At 53.3% G+C, this 12,165-nt stretch overlaps 1 protein-coding gene across 9 annotated transcripts in view; it reads right to left on the bottom strand.

The window, feature by feature from the left end:
* The window catches only part of RAP1GAP2 (RAP1 GTPase activating protein 2), a 51,340-nt gene that overhangs the window by 2,412 nt on the left and 36,763 nt on the right, over positions 1-12,165 (bottom strand). For 7 of the 9 annotated variants that reach the window (XM_072353887.1, XM_072353893.1, XM_072353895.1 and 4 more), the window contains 21 exons: positions 10,993-11,028; positions 10,842-10,886; positions 10,397-10,429; positions 9,977-10,186; positions 9,612-9,715; positions 8,986-9,064; positions 8,654-8,707; positions 7,772-7,855; positions 7,138-7,238; positions 6,509-6,638; positions 6,278-6,433; positions 5,656-5,727; positions 5,396-5,482; positions 5,087-5,221; positions 3,103-3,240; positions 2,849-2,967; positions 2,471-2,584; positions 1,932-2,049; positions 1,458-1,584; positions 398-477; positions 242-282 (listed from right to left, as the gene is read on the bottom strand). In XM_072353887.1, the coding sequence (XP_072209988.1) occupies positions 274-282; positions 398-477; positions 1,458-1,584; positions 1,932-2,049; positions 2,471-2,584; positions 2,849-2,967; positions 3,103-3,240; positions 5,087-5,221; positions 5,396-5,482; positions 5,656-5,727; positions 6,278-6,433; positions 6,509-6,638; positions 7,138-7,238; positions 7,772-7,855; positions 8,654-8,707; positions 8,986-9,064; positions 9,612-9,715; positions 9,977-10,186; positions 10,397-10,429; positions 10,842-10,886; positions 10,993-11,028 (2,031 nt within the window). In that variant the 3' untranslated portion in view covers positions 242-273. The remainder of the gene's footprint in view (positions 1-241; positions 283-397; positions 478-1,457; positions 1,585-1,931; positions 2,050-2,470; positions 2,585-2,848; positions 2,968-3,102; positions 3,241-5,086; positions 5,222-5,395; positions 5,483-5,655; positions 5,728-6,277; positions 6,434-6,508; positions 6,639-7,137; positions 7,239-7,771; positions 7,856-8,653; positions 8,708-8,985; positions 9,065-9,611; positions 9,716-9,976; positions 10,187-10,396; positions 10,430-10,841; positions 10,887-10,992; positions 11,029-12,165) is intronic. The other 2 variants (XM_072353888.1, XM_072353890.1) reach the window with 1 other exon arrangement.

Below are 12,165 nucleotides of genomic sequence, written 5' to 3'. Positions count from 1 at the left end.
AAATGCAGCACTTTGTAGCAGCACTGATCGGCACCAACTGCTCCACCATTAATTGCTACCGTTTTTCTTGCTCAGTGCTGCCCCCATCTTACAAAAGCATTTAGAATGCCTAAAGGTCTGGTATTGACCACAAATTTAATAATAAACACTGCAATTGGCTGCTGCATGCTGTTGTTAAAGGATATGCATTTGACCACAGATCAGATGAATCATTTCACACAACAGCGTTACAAACACTCACCGCTGAAAAGTTCTTGACTTCCTTTTTTCCTGCTAGTGACTCTAAATGAGAAACCAGAATTCAGGTTGGATTGCAGACAAAGGCACAACGACACACACAGCAGCACTGCCCCACAGCCCTGCACTGTGCCCTGCAGGACATCCCCACGCTGCATACCGTGCTGGAGCTGCTGTGGCTGAGCTTATCGAAGCGGAACTTCAGGTTTGACCTCGGGGAGTTTCTGTTCTTTATGTCTGCTGGAGGGTGGAGAAAAGCAAAGTGAAGTAATAACCCATGAGCAGAAGCAATTGCTGAAGCAGGAGGCAGCCAGGAGCTTTAATATTTTGTCATCAGTGTTACCAATATTTAGTCTATCTTGACTGAACGTTTGGCAAAATCTGTACATTAAGTGTTTTTGATGGAATAAATTGAGGCTTAATTACATCTCACAGTGTTTCTACTGGAAATGCCACTGAAAAGGCTGCAGCAAATGACTGATCTATGTAAGTAGGGGTGGATTTCAATGCTCTTGGCAGGAAAATGCAAAATAAACACTTTAAACATTAAAACGCTGTTTTGTTCATTCTGAAAATTGCTAATAAAACAGGAAGGACTGGTGGGGTGCTGATAATAAGGAAGGAGAGCCAGGCTGCACTTCCAGCTCTGTCCTTCTCCGGAGTTGCTCCCAATTATTGAGCTGTTCCCAATTACTGAGCTGTTAGTGGCGGATTTGTAGCTCTCCGGCTGTTCTGCAAAGAGCTCCTGAGTTCCTAATATGTGCTTTCATTTGAATCATGGCTCCTTCCAGCAGGACTGCACCGCACGGGGAAACTGCAGAGCTGCAATGCATGGGGAGCGGGCGCCCGCTCGGCCCATTTGGCTCATGTTGACTCGTACCTCACTTTGCTAATTGGCTCCAACAGATGGAATTAGTGCAGAGTTGGTTAGCAGGAGGGGTAATAGAGCCAGGCCCGAGGAGAGCTGCATGGTTATTAAATAACTCCTGAGTCACAGCTCATTCCTTGGAGACAGCGAGTTTCCAAGGCTACTGCAATTGTCCATCAGGAGAGCAGAGAAAGCAGGGCCTCAGCAGAAGCCCCCCCCCCCCATGCTGGTTTACAGCTCGGTGTTGCAGTATGAGTGAGCTGGGCAAGCTGTAAGCAGCTGGGGTGCATCCTGTGGCTGCCCCAGTGCCTTTTCCAGAGCTGCACCCACCCCAGGCTGCCCAAGAACCCACCTGTGGGGCTCCGGCTCATGATGACTGGAGTGGCTGCAGCCCCCATGCTCGGGCTATCACTGCTGGGTGATGCGCTGTAGATGAACACGTCCTGCTTGAAGGGCGATGCGGTGGATGGCTGGCTGCCCTGCACAGATAGAGTGGGACATGACTCCACTCCCTGCAGTGAGCTGCCACCCTGTGCTCTGCGCATGGCTGGCACTGCTGCTCTCCGTGGCACAGCATTGCACAGAACAGCAAAACATGGCACAGCATGGCTCAGCATGGAACAGCTGCCTTCATCCTTCAAGAAGGTTCATCCCAGAGAAACCAACCCAAGTGGACAAATGCACCTCCCATTGCCCTCCACCCTGCCAGGAGGACACTGGCACCCACAGGGAGCATCTGGGGGCATGAGGCTGTGGCATCCTCCCGCGGAGCCCACAGAGGTGCAGCAAAACCCCCCAGAGCTGCAGTGCAGAACTGGGTTCCTACCACACTGTCGTACTCCTCCAGTGTCTCGCTCTCCCCTGCCGTGCTGCTGAAGCTGCTGGTGCTCGAGGAGGAGCGTGAGATGTTGGACCGGCCATTCTCCTTCAGCTTGACGAAGGGCCTACGAGGTGATGAGGCACTTAAGGAAAGCACGTAGTCGCTGCACCAAGCACCAAGCTGAGCACTGTGGATGAGCTCCTCTGTAATGGAGTTGGGGCACTGCTGGGAGCATTCCCCTCCAAAGGAGGGACACAGCAGCTGGCAGCTGTGGGAACATGCACGGGGAGTTTGCTCCAGGTGCCTACCCCCACCACGGTTTGGAACCTCCTGCCAATATGGCTCCTTGCAGCTGCTCTTTTCTGAAGATGGCTATTATTTTTAGTTCATTAAGGAGCAGTGCATGTCAATCACCAGAACCTCTGTTTTACTCCCTCAGTATCCAACTTGTTCATAGCAGAACCTGGAGATGTTATTTTTGATGGCCCCTTGTGCTCTGGCTGTTGGCTGCAGGGACTGCGGCAGTTTGGTTCTGTGCTGCTCACCTGTCTTTGTTGGGGCATATTTCAGGGGAGCTGGGATTGGATGAGGTCTCAGATTTCATCTCCTGGGATGAATGTCCAACATCTGGTGTCTTCTGTGCTCCAGAACTACTGTCACTGAGAGCACAAAAAAGCTGTGTGAGTTACACAGGAGACTTAAAATGAGTGGTCAAATTATACTCCTAGCACCAAGTGCTAAAACTCAGAGTAACAGATGCTCTCCGGATACCACATCTTTGATTTAAGTCAGAGGAGAGGCACCCAAGAGGCCCCAGCTTTGAATGTGGCAGAAGCAGCCCTGATGCAGAACAGGGAGGTTCTGGCACCACAGCCACACTGCAGGGCTGCCAGCACCTTCAGCACCAGGGATGCCATGCTTACCATCGCACCCTGCTGTCCGCCTGGCTCTCTGACCCCGTGTGCAGGCGTGGGAACAGCCCTGAGCGGCGCTTGATGGGACTTCTTGACTGGTTCTTGGCTGTGGCTGCCGAGACAGGGGGCTGAAAGAACCACACAGCCCGAGCTTGAGGAGTGCACAGCCCCCATATGAGAAACCCCCACAGCACCCCACCAGGATGGGAGGGAGTGGACACACAGACAGACAGCAGGACAGGGGGCCACGGGGCTGTGCTCACCGAGAAGGTGGTCTTGGTCACCTCGCCGCTGTTGTGCGTGATGCCCCCACTCAGGCTTCCTGGGATGCCACCGGCATGCTGCTTCCTCTGGCTGCCCACCATCGTCTCCATGGAGTGGCTGCGCACGCGGATGGCTCTCTGTGGCCATGAGGGACAGGGGACAGTGGTCACCAATGCCCCAGGACTGTTGCCACCCACAGCTCCAGAGCCCCAGGCCCTGCTCTGCAGAACCCCCATAGGAGTGATAGCACAACCCAGCAGTAAAGCAGCATCCAACCACACACTGCAGCACCACTCCCTGGGTTTGCAGGAAGGCTCCGCAAGGAGCCCCCCTCCTGCCCCTGCACTGCTGACAGCTCCCATGCAGCAACAGCAACTCACAGCCTGCTGCCAGCTGCCCTGAGCTGTCTGTGCCACTTTCAGTGCACACTGCTTCCTATGAAAGAGCAGTCCCTGGGATATTCAGTACTGCCTGACTGCCTGACCTCTGCGCACTAGAGGGGCTGTGGTGCCCCTCACTCTAACAGCACTGGGGGCCATCCTGCTGACAGAGATCACAGTGGTGCTGCAGGGAGGGAGCATGGAGCAGCCCCTGTAGAGCAGCCCAGGGGTGCAGAGAAAGAAGCAAAAGCACAGCTCTGAGCAGGATCCGAACACGTGGGGGCTGAGGACGACTTCAATGTGTTTTGACTCAAACTGTTAGAACCAGAGCTGTGCATGCGGGAGGCAGAGACCTTTTGCAAATCTTAATATCCATTTTGGATGCTTGAACAGGACTTGAACTATTTTTAAAGCCTTCCCTCAGTTGTTGTCCCATGCGCTCACAAATAAGACCACGAGATCTTTTGGAAGTCTGGCACACACCATGAAGAGCAGCAGGGAAATGTGCAAGTTAAAAAAATCTGTACGCATATTTTAATTACTGTGATCACCATAGCAACCAGAGCCCAAACTGGATCGTGATACCGGTGTGTCAATTACAGGAAAGTTTCCCTTTGCAGCTATTGCCTCCTCAATTTCTGCTGTGCTACCTGGCAGGCCACAGCTACATCCTCCTCCAGACCATTAAAGCACAGCTCAGGACACAGAGGTGTTGGAGGAAACAAACCTCCAAAGGCCATGTTTCTGAAGGCTTCCAGTACTGCATCCACAATGCACGGGCACCGCTCTGCTACTAGCTTCAGGCCCCATGTAAAACACCCCATTACTGACCCACGCTGCACCCTGCAGCACCCGACCACACAGAGACCACAGTGTCCTTTCCTGCCCCTTGAGTAATGAGCTGCAAGCAAGCATCCATCAGACTGGATTTATTGGGATCAGTAAATGGTACAAACTGATGGTGTCTGTGGGTGGGAGCAGCAGGTCACTTTGCTGCCAGCTCTGGCACTGTGCAGGCAGGAGGGTCTCCTCCTGGCACTGCCAGCAGCCCAGCCCAGCATTCATGCATGGCATGTCCCCTACCTGTGAGATGAGTGCCTGCAGAGCCAGCAGGAGAAAGGGGCCGAGAGCTCATTGGCATGATGCAAGGGGCAGAAGGACATCCCCCCTGCTCTAGCCCACAGTGCTCAGAGCACACAGCGCAGGAGGAACGCCAGCACACAGCCCAGCAGCATGGCCCCAAGGCGGCGGGGCAGGAAGATGCCAGCTCCACCTGTTGGGCGCACCACGCGGACCAGGGCGCCCTGCAATACCAAGAGCTGAGTCTGTCCCTCGTGCACAACAGTGCAGAGAGAACAATCAGTGTCTCAGATCGTGAATATGCTGCTGGACAGCTGCATCATGCCTCAATTTCTGCATCTCATACCCCAGCAGGATGCAGCTGAGCCTCCACCCACCCTGACAGCATGAGACCAGCAACATGGGGACCCTCTTCTGCCTTCAGGGTCACTCATGCCCAGAACCCCATCTGCACCTTCCAAAAAGATACCTTCCAGCCCTGGGCACATGTTATCTTTACTGCTGGGGAGAGACTGAGGTTTACCTTGAAAGACTCCAGGAAGCCCCCATGCCCTCCATTCTCCAGCTTGTCCTCCTCGGGCCCCAGCCCCAGCATGGTCTGTGTGTGCCCGTGGAGCTCATCATGGAGGTTGTCCAGCAGGGCAGCACGTGTCCGGTCCTGGGGAGCAACACCAGGCTCAGTGCGACGACCCCAGGTGCGAGGACACGAGGAAGCTCACACTGCTGGTACCTGAGCTTGTCCCAGAGCTGACCCAGCTCAGAGCAAGGAGTGGTTCTGAGGCAGTGTGGGGGTGGTGTGGAGCAGTAGGGGGCAGAAGGCAGCAAGCCGTACCTCCAGCTTTGCAAACTTGTCCGACTTGCAGCAGGCGTTCTCGGCATTGATGAGCTTGGTGAGCAGGAACTCCCGGAACTCAGGGCTCTGGGGAGCGAGAGTGGGGGGTTGGACATCTGCACTGCCCTGCTGTTGGTAGTACTGCATCATGACCCTACAGACCTCACACCCATCTCTGCCCCCAGGTGTGCCCTGAGGAATCCTGGACTCAAACCCACACACAGTTCCCAGCTTGGCATGCACTTTCAGCCCTGTCTCACCTTCTGAAACACCGGCGGGCTTGGCAGCGGTGGGCCAAAGGAGGGGACGTCTTCCCGGGCTGTGACAGAGACCTGTGAGGACAGGGGCAGTGGTGAGGGCAGTGTGCAGCAAGGAGCCCACTTGGGGTGATGCCCCTAGCCCCAGCCCCAGCCTGCAGCCCACCTGTGCCCATGGAATAACAGCACACATCTACTTCTCACAAACCATTTTCACTCGTTGCCCTAAGCAGTGTGCTTTCAGTGTGAGAAACTGTCCTGCTGCACCTCCTGATGGAAGGGTGATGATGCTACCTACACTTGGGCTCTGTGTTTAGGTGGTATGAGCTGTTCTGGGGCTCATTACAACATCTGTGGCATCGAAAATCCTTCTTAAATGAACATAATGCTACATGGGTAAGTTTTGTACACATATGTATATATACACACACACCGTAACAGTGCAAACACAAATGTATGTATTCATGTACACACATATGCTTGATATACACATTCTCCAGTTATGTAGATGCCTGAGCACACTGAGCAAACTGAGCAAATGTGTGTTTTGGAGATGCAGCTCATCCTGCATGTGACTATGCAAAGACAGAGCAAAATGCAACGTGTGCGAGCTGGGATCCCCTACCTTGTAGGACGCGGTGTCTGCATCGGGGTTCTCCACCTGCACCACAATGTAGGCGTGCAAGAAATTGGAGGCAATCATGTCTGGGACGAATGGCGTGTTCTCTTCTTGAAAGATAATTGCCACAATGTCATTGCCAATGTGTCTCTTCCTCTGAAGCTGGGTGGAAAAGGAAAGTGTGGTTGGTACAGACAGGTGGCCCTGCCCTATGGGTGCTCCAAGCTCATCCCTCACCTGCTGGGTGTCCCCTTCCGTGAAAGGCAGCTTGGTAGAGACATGGAACATGATCTCCCTGTCCCGGAACATGGTGTACACGGACTCAACCCCCGTCTGCCCATGGCTGACATCCAGGCCTCCTCGGAAACTGGAAATGAGGGGAGAGTCAGAGATAAAGGGAAAAACATTCATTGACAGCTTACCAGAGCCCACAGGCGGCTGTCAGGGGACGAGGTGACAGAACAAGCCATCTCATTTGTCTTTATCTAGCAGCTAGCAAATGGAAAAGAACAAACCATGCACCATGTAATGCAATGCAGCCTGAAGCCTGGGGTGTGTGGCACAGTCACAACACCAGGCATGATGTGGACCCCCATGGCACCACCACACTCCCATGGGCCCCTCCTCTACAGCCAAGCTGCAGCAGTCTGCCTCACAGCCTCGGAGCCGCAGGGATGGAAGTTCTGCTGTTGGCAGTTCCATCTCCTCTGTAAACTCCCTCAGCTGTGATCCACAAGCCAGAGCTGTATTTGCTCTGCTCTGTGCTGCTCATGAATGAGCTGACTTCTGCTCTTGCACGATAGATGCTTTACAGACTATATGGCTTCTAGCTAAATTCACATATAAAATCAGTCTTTCCTATGTACCCTTTAAAGTCCTGCAGTGTTATGGTGTCTCCCAGCAAATTTAAGAAGTTCCTGAAGGCAGCGCTCTCCTCGTTGTTGCCGAACAGCTCTTCCTCCTGGGTCTGCAAAAACACAGATGCATCTTGGGAGAGAAATGGGCAGCCAACCTGAATCTTTCATGTATGTATTTCAAAACAATGAAACCTTAATAATGGTCTTCTGTGAGTTATTCGATCCAAAATAAAATGCAATACGTAAAGACGGTGCCTGTCAGAATAATCTATGGCAAATTATACAACCCAGCTGTGCCCATGTTCTGCAGCCAGTGCCCCAGGCTAATGGAAGCACTCACAGGCAGGTCTGCACGGCATGCAGCTCCCACCAATGCACCACTCTGCACTGTCTGAACACACACCATGGCTGCTACAGTGCATTTCCACACCCATTTCTCCCTACAATTGATTTTCATATTGATTATTCTTCAGTCACATCATAGTTTAATGACTCAGGGCCTTATCCAAGTCACCAGAGACTTGCTGTTGGTAAGGACACCAGCTGCAGCATGTGCTGCACATGGCACTCATTCACCTGCAGGGCCAACCCCGGTGCAGAGCTGAGGGCACAGCAATGCTTCACACTTGCAGCACTCACTCACCTGCCTGAACTTCTGGTAGATGACACCAAACTTGAACGTGTTGTTGACCTCGTGCTCATCGTAAGCCACTATCATCTGGGAGGCCTGCAGTGAAACAAGGCACAGCTGGGAGTCCATGGCAGCTGATGAGTGGGACCTGGGGTCACTGTCCTGTGTGGGCAGCGGCTGCTCTCAGGTTCCCAGTGACGGATGGCGGCAAGATGGTAATGAGAACGGGTGAATAAAAATGCCATGATTGGGCTACATCAAAGGGCAATGCACTGCTAAGCCTGCTGCATGTCTGACACATAACAAGTGGCAGAAGATTATGGATATGCTGTAAAATTTTCCCATAATATGCTAGTAAGGCAGCTCAAGAACTTGCAGTGCTCCAGTGATCCTGGAGCAGGGAACAAATGAGTCCCAGCCCCATCATAGTGAGGACAGGCTCAGCCCTACTGGGCTTCCAGCTAAACTGCAGGCACCAAACCCAGACTAGGGCTGGTTCATATCTCACAGCCTGTGTGTCCTTTCCTCACACACAGGAACCACCATAGGATCACAGAATGGTTGGGTTGGAAGGGACCCTACAGATCACCTTGTTCCAATCCCACAGTGGGCTGGGTAGCCCCAAACCAGAGCAGGCTCTGCAGGGCCCCTTCCACCCTGGCCTTGGGCATTTCCAGGGATGGGACACCCACAGCTTTGGGCAGCCTGTGTCTCACTACCCTAATCCGATAATAGCAAGCCCTAAGGAAAAGATGCCCTGCATCTGTACAGAGCACCAAGGAGATCTTTCTGCTAGCTCTGCACAAGTTCCTGTAACCAAGCTACTGGATTGTGGGGGAAAAAGGCAGAATTATCCCAACCTGATCTCTACTGAATGCAAGGTAAGTTCCTCACCTTGGGATACAGAACTGGATTAAACTTCAGTCCAGAGGCATCATCACAGAAGGCCTGGGAGCAAGGGAAAGTGCTGTGAGCATCAGTGGGCACCCCAGTCTTGGGGCTCTGGCAGCATGACTACAGACATCAGAGAGACACACCCAGCCCTGGGCTACAGGAGCTCCCCCAGCATCCCATCCTGCTGTGAAGCCCGTGCCCAGCTGGTGCTGAACAGAGATGCAGTAGGGAAGTCCCTGGCTGCAGCTTTCTCTCCCCCCGTGGGGCAGCTTCCTCCTCCCCTTCCCTGAGCTCACCCAGCAACCCACCTGGAACAGCCCCATGTAGGTTACCTTAGCAATCTGTGGGATGCTGGGCAGCTTGCTAAATCCTGCCAGAGGAATCCTTTCATGCAATGTCTTCACTTTGGACCTAGCAAGGAAAAAGAAACGAACAGAAGCTGGAGAGGATCCCATGCAGCCTGAGGCACTGCAGCCTCCCTGCCCACCAGCAGCACAGTTCTGTGGTGTGCACGCTGCAGAGGCTCTGTGCCATGCACACTGCAGGAGCTGCTGCAACATGGTGTTCTGCAGGGCTTGGCCAGTTACCAAGGGCTCGTTATTCTCTTCTCTGCATCTCTTAAAATATTTATTATTTGGAAGAGAATTGAGGCAATGGTTCAGGCACCCTGGCCAGGATACGGGAAAGATAGCAGCAGATATGACAGTGGATCACGAGGAGTTCCATATGTGATTTCAGCAGTGGATCAAAGCTCTGTGTTCCCACCAGTGGTCAGGCAGCCCCAGCACAGAGCAGTATAGGGACAGTGACTCTGGCTTCTGCCTCATCCTAAACCCCTTGAGCCCCTACACACAGTGGCAACGTGCACGCTGCAGCCCAATTGCTGTATTTACAGAGAAACATAGAGTCTTTCAAGAAGATATTTTGTTAAACACTGCACTTTTTTTTCCCTCTGTACCTGAGTATAATCCTTAAATATTCGGTGCCATCCACCTCCTCACACTTAATGGACAGGATCAGGTTTCCCAGGCTGCTGGCTGTGCAGTAAAAGTTTAAGTGGTCCTGCAGAGAGAAACAGCAGGTGGGTGATAGAGCTCAGCAGGTGGGCAGTGGGGCTCAGCACATTGCAGGATGATGCTCCCACCCCCCCCCAGGTCCCACAGGCTCTGGGCACAGCATCCAGCACTGTGAGCCAAAAGCCCTGCTGCCCCTGCCCAGAGGAAGGCTGCAGCGCTTGCCCTTTCCACTCATAACTGTGGGATTTATTTTTTTCTCCCGGCTGGGAGAAATGTCCAGCCATTCCCTTGCCCTCTCCTCACCCACCTTCCCCAGGAAGTGCTTCCTGTAGGCTCTGGCCTCTCCTTTGCACTCCAGCTTGTACCCGTAGGGGCTGGGGCTGAAGTTCTCCTCCTCCTCCTCGCAGACACTGCTGTCAGATGAGGTGGGCGTGCCGAGGTTCTCTGGGTCCTCAATCCAGTACCCCCCAAACTGGGGTAGGATAACCAGCGGGTAGGGGCTGCCCTTTTCCAGGATCTGGGGAGGAACAGGATGATGGGCTGCCTCACACCGCAGGGTAGGTTCCACCCCTCTGCAGCACCCTACTCTTCTGTGGGGGAGCAGGTATGGCACTGCAGAGTTGGGCAGGAGCAATGTGCCTCACAGCTCCTGCTGGAAGCAAGAGTGCCACACACTTCTGGAAGGGCACGGCCCTGGGGGTACAGAAGCATGTTGCAGAGCACCTACCTCATCAATGCTGGGGTATGGAATGTAGTCCTCCTGCAAAGGGAATCACAGAACTGCACACAACTGCTTGTTTCCCAGGTTCTATCTGTCCCTGAACCCCAAACTCAATTTCACACACTAAAGGTTCAGCCCTGGCTCTGCTCTGCTCTGCCCACGGCACCACCCGCCCTGCACCCAAGCCAGCTCCTGCACAGCACCACAGAACCAGTCAGCACACATCACTCGACAGTAAGATGCACTGGTTTGGACACAAAGCTGGATTAGGGATTTACATGCTCCACTCTCTTATCTTCACAATTCAATCAGTGCCTTGCTTTTAGATAACTCCTATATCCCTTTTAGTCCTTTAAGCAACTGCCTTTGCCTACACACATTAAAGCCCTGATTTCTAGAGATAACAGGGAGTGCTTGGAAAGATCCATGCAAGAAATAAAATCCAACAAACCTTATGTTTTTGGCTTCCAGCTTTCTGATCTTCAAGTTTTGGTGCCTGTTTGGAACAAAGTGAACAGATTGAACAACGAAGAAGCTGCCACCACACAGATGCCAGCAGGACATCTCGTGCCAGTGCCGCCCGGCACCGCACTGCAGCTCACCTGCATTTTCTCCAACATCTCGAAGAATTCTGCAGACTGAAAAAGAAAAGAGAACTATGTTGTCCAACCGAGCATCAGGGGCTGCTGACATGGGCTGCGATGCTGAGCAGAACAGCTCAGCCATCCTGCAGGCCTGGGCTGAGAAGGAGCTGCATACTATGCTGCACACTATGGATGCAGCACTTCCTCATGCCCAGTGCTGCATGGTGCCATAGATCAGGTGGGCACAAAGCCTGGGCTGCTGCTGAGAGCTCCACACAGAAGCCAGCAGTAAAAGCTCTGCTCTGGGGCTGGGCCTGGCCAGGCATGGGCTGACTTATGCTCTGTGGTGAGCAGTGGCTCCTGAATGCATGGCACCTGCATGCTGACCCTTGGCAGGACACCGCTGAGATGTCAGTGGCACAGTCACCTGCATGGCTCCCACATGGCTCCCACCTCCTGCTCCCACATACAAGCAAATAAATTATCCAGCATCCTCCAGATGTCAATACTGGGGCACTCCCAGTAAACCAATACATGACTTTGCCAGGGATATGATGAAGAGCTTCTTTCTCCTCTCCCTAATCCTCCCCCACCCACAGCCTTTAATCCATGTTCATTGCAGGACAGCTGCAAAGAGCCATGGTACTGCTGGCTTCAAGCAGTGGTTGCAGAAAGGGAACACAGGACACGGGGCAGGGGCTCACAGCACCATGCCAAAGAGCACAGCACCAGAGTATGTTCTGGCGAGCCCTAGAACCAACTGAGTTCCTTAAAAGACAGAGAGAAAAATCAGAGGGGGAGATGAAGAAACAAAAATCATTCCGAGACCAAAGGCGCCTCACACAAGTTATCTCACCCACAGATGCAGCAGAGGCGAGGTGTTCTGCAGCAGCCACCAGCCACCACTCCCACAGCGCAGCGGAAGGCGCTGCCCGACGGCCGGGCACCAGCACAGCCCACAGCCCTGGCCACAGTCCTGCCCTTAGACTATGACCCCTCTTTATCTCTGCACCTGCAGCAGGAGAAACGCACCTAGGGTTCAGAAGAGCTCTGTGCCCAAACTGGGAGCACTTGAAAAATGCTTTGCCTTATCTTAAGCTCCTTTCAGGTTCCTGCTTATGCCCAGATGTCTGCAATAGATGTATGCTCCTTGAGACAATGAAAACAGTTGTCACCCCACTGCCAGCAGCC

Source organism: Excalfactoria chinensis, chromosome 19 (assembly GCF_039878825.1).
Source record: "Excalfactoria chinensis isolate bCotChi1 chromosome 19, bCotChi1.hap2, whole genome shotgun sequence".
Lineage (NCBI taxonomy): Eukaryota > Metazoa > Chordata > Aves > Galliformes > Phasianidae > Excalfactoria > Excalfactoria chinensis.
The sequence above is the reverse complement of the archived record's forward strand: the minus strand, read 5'-3'. Positions and strand labels throughout refer to the sequence as shown.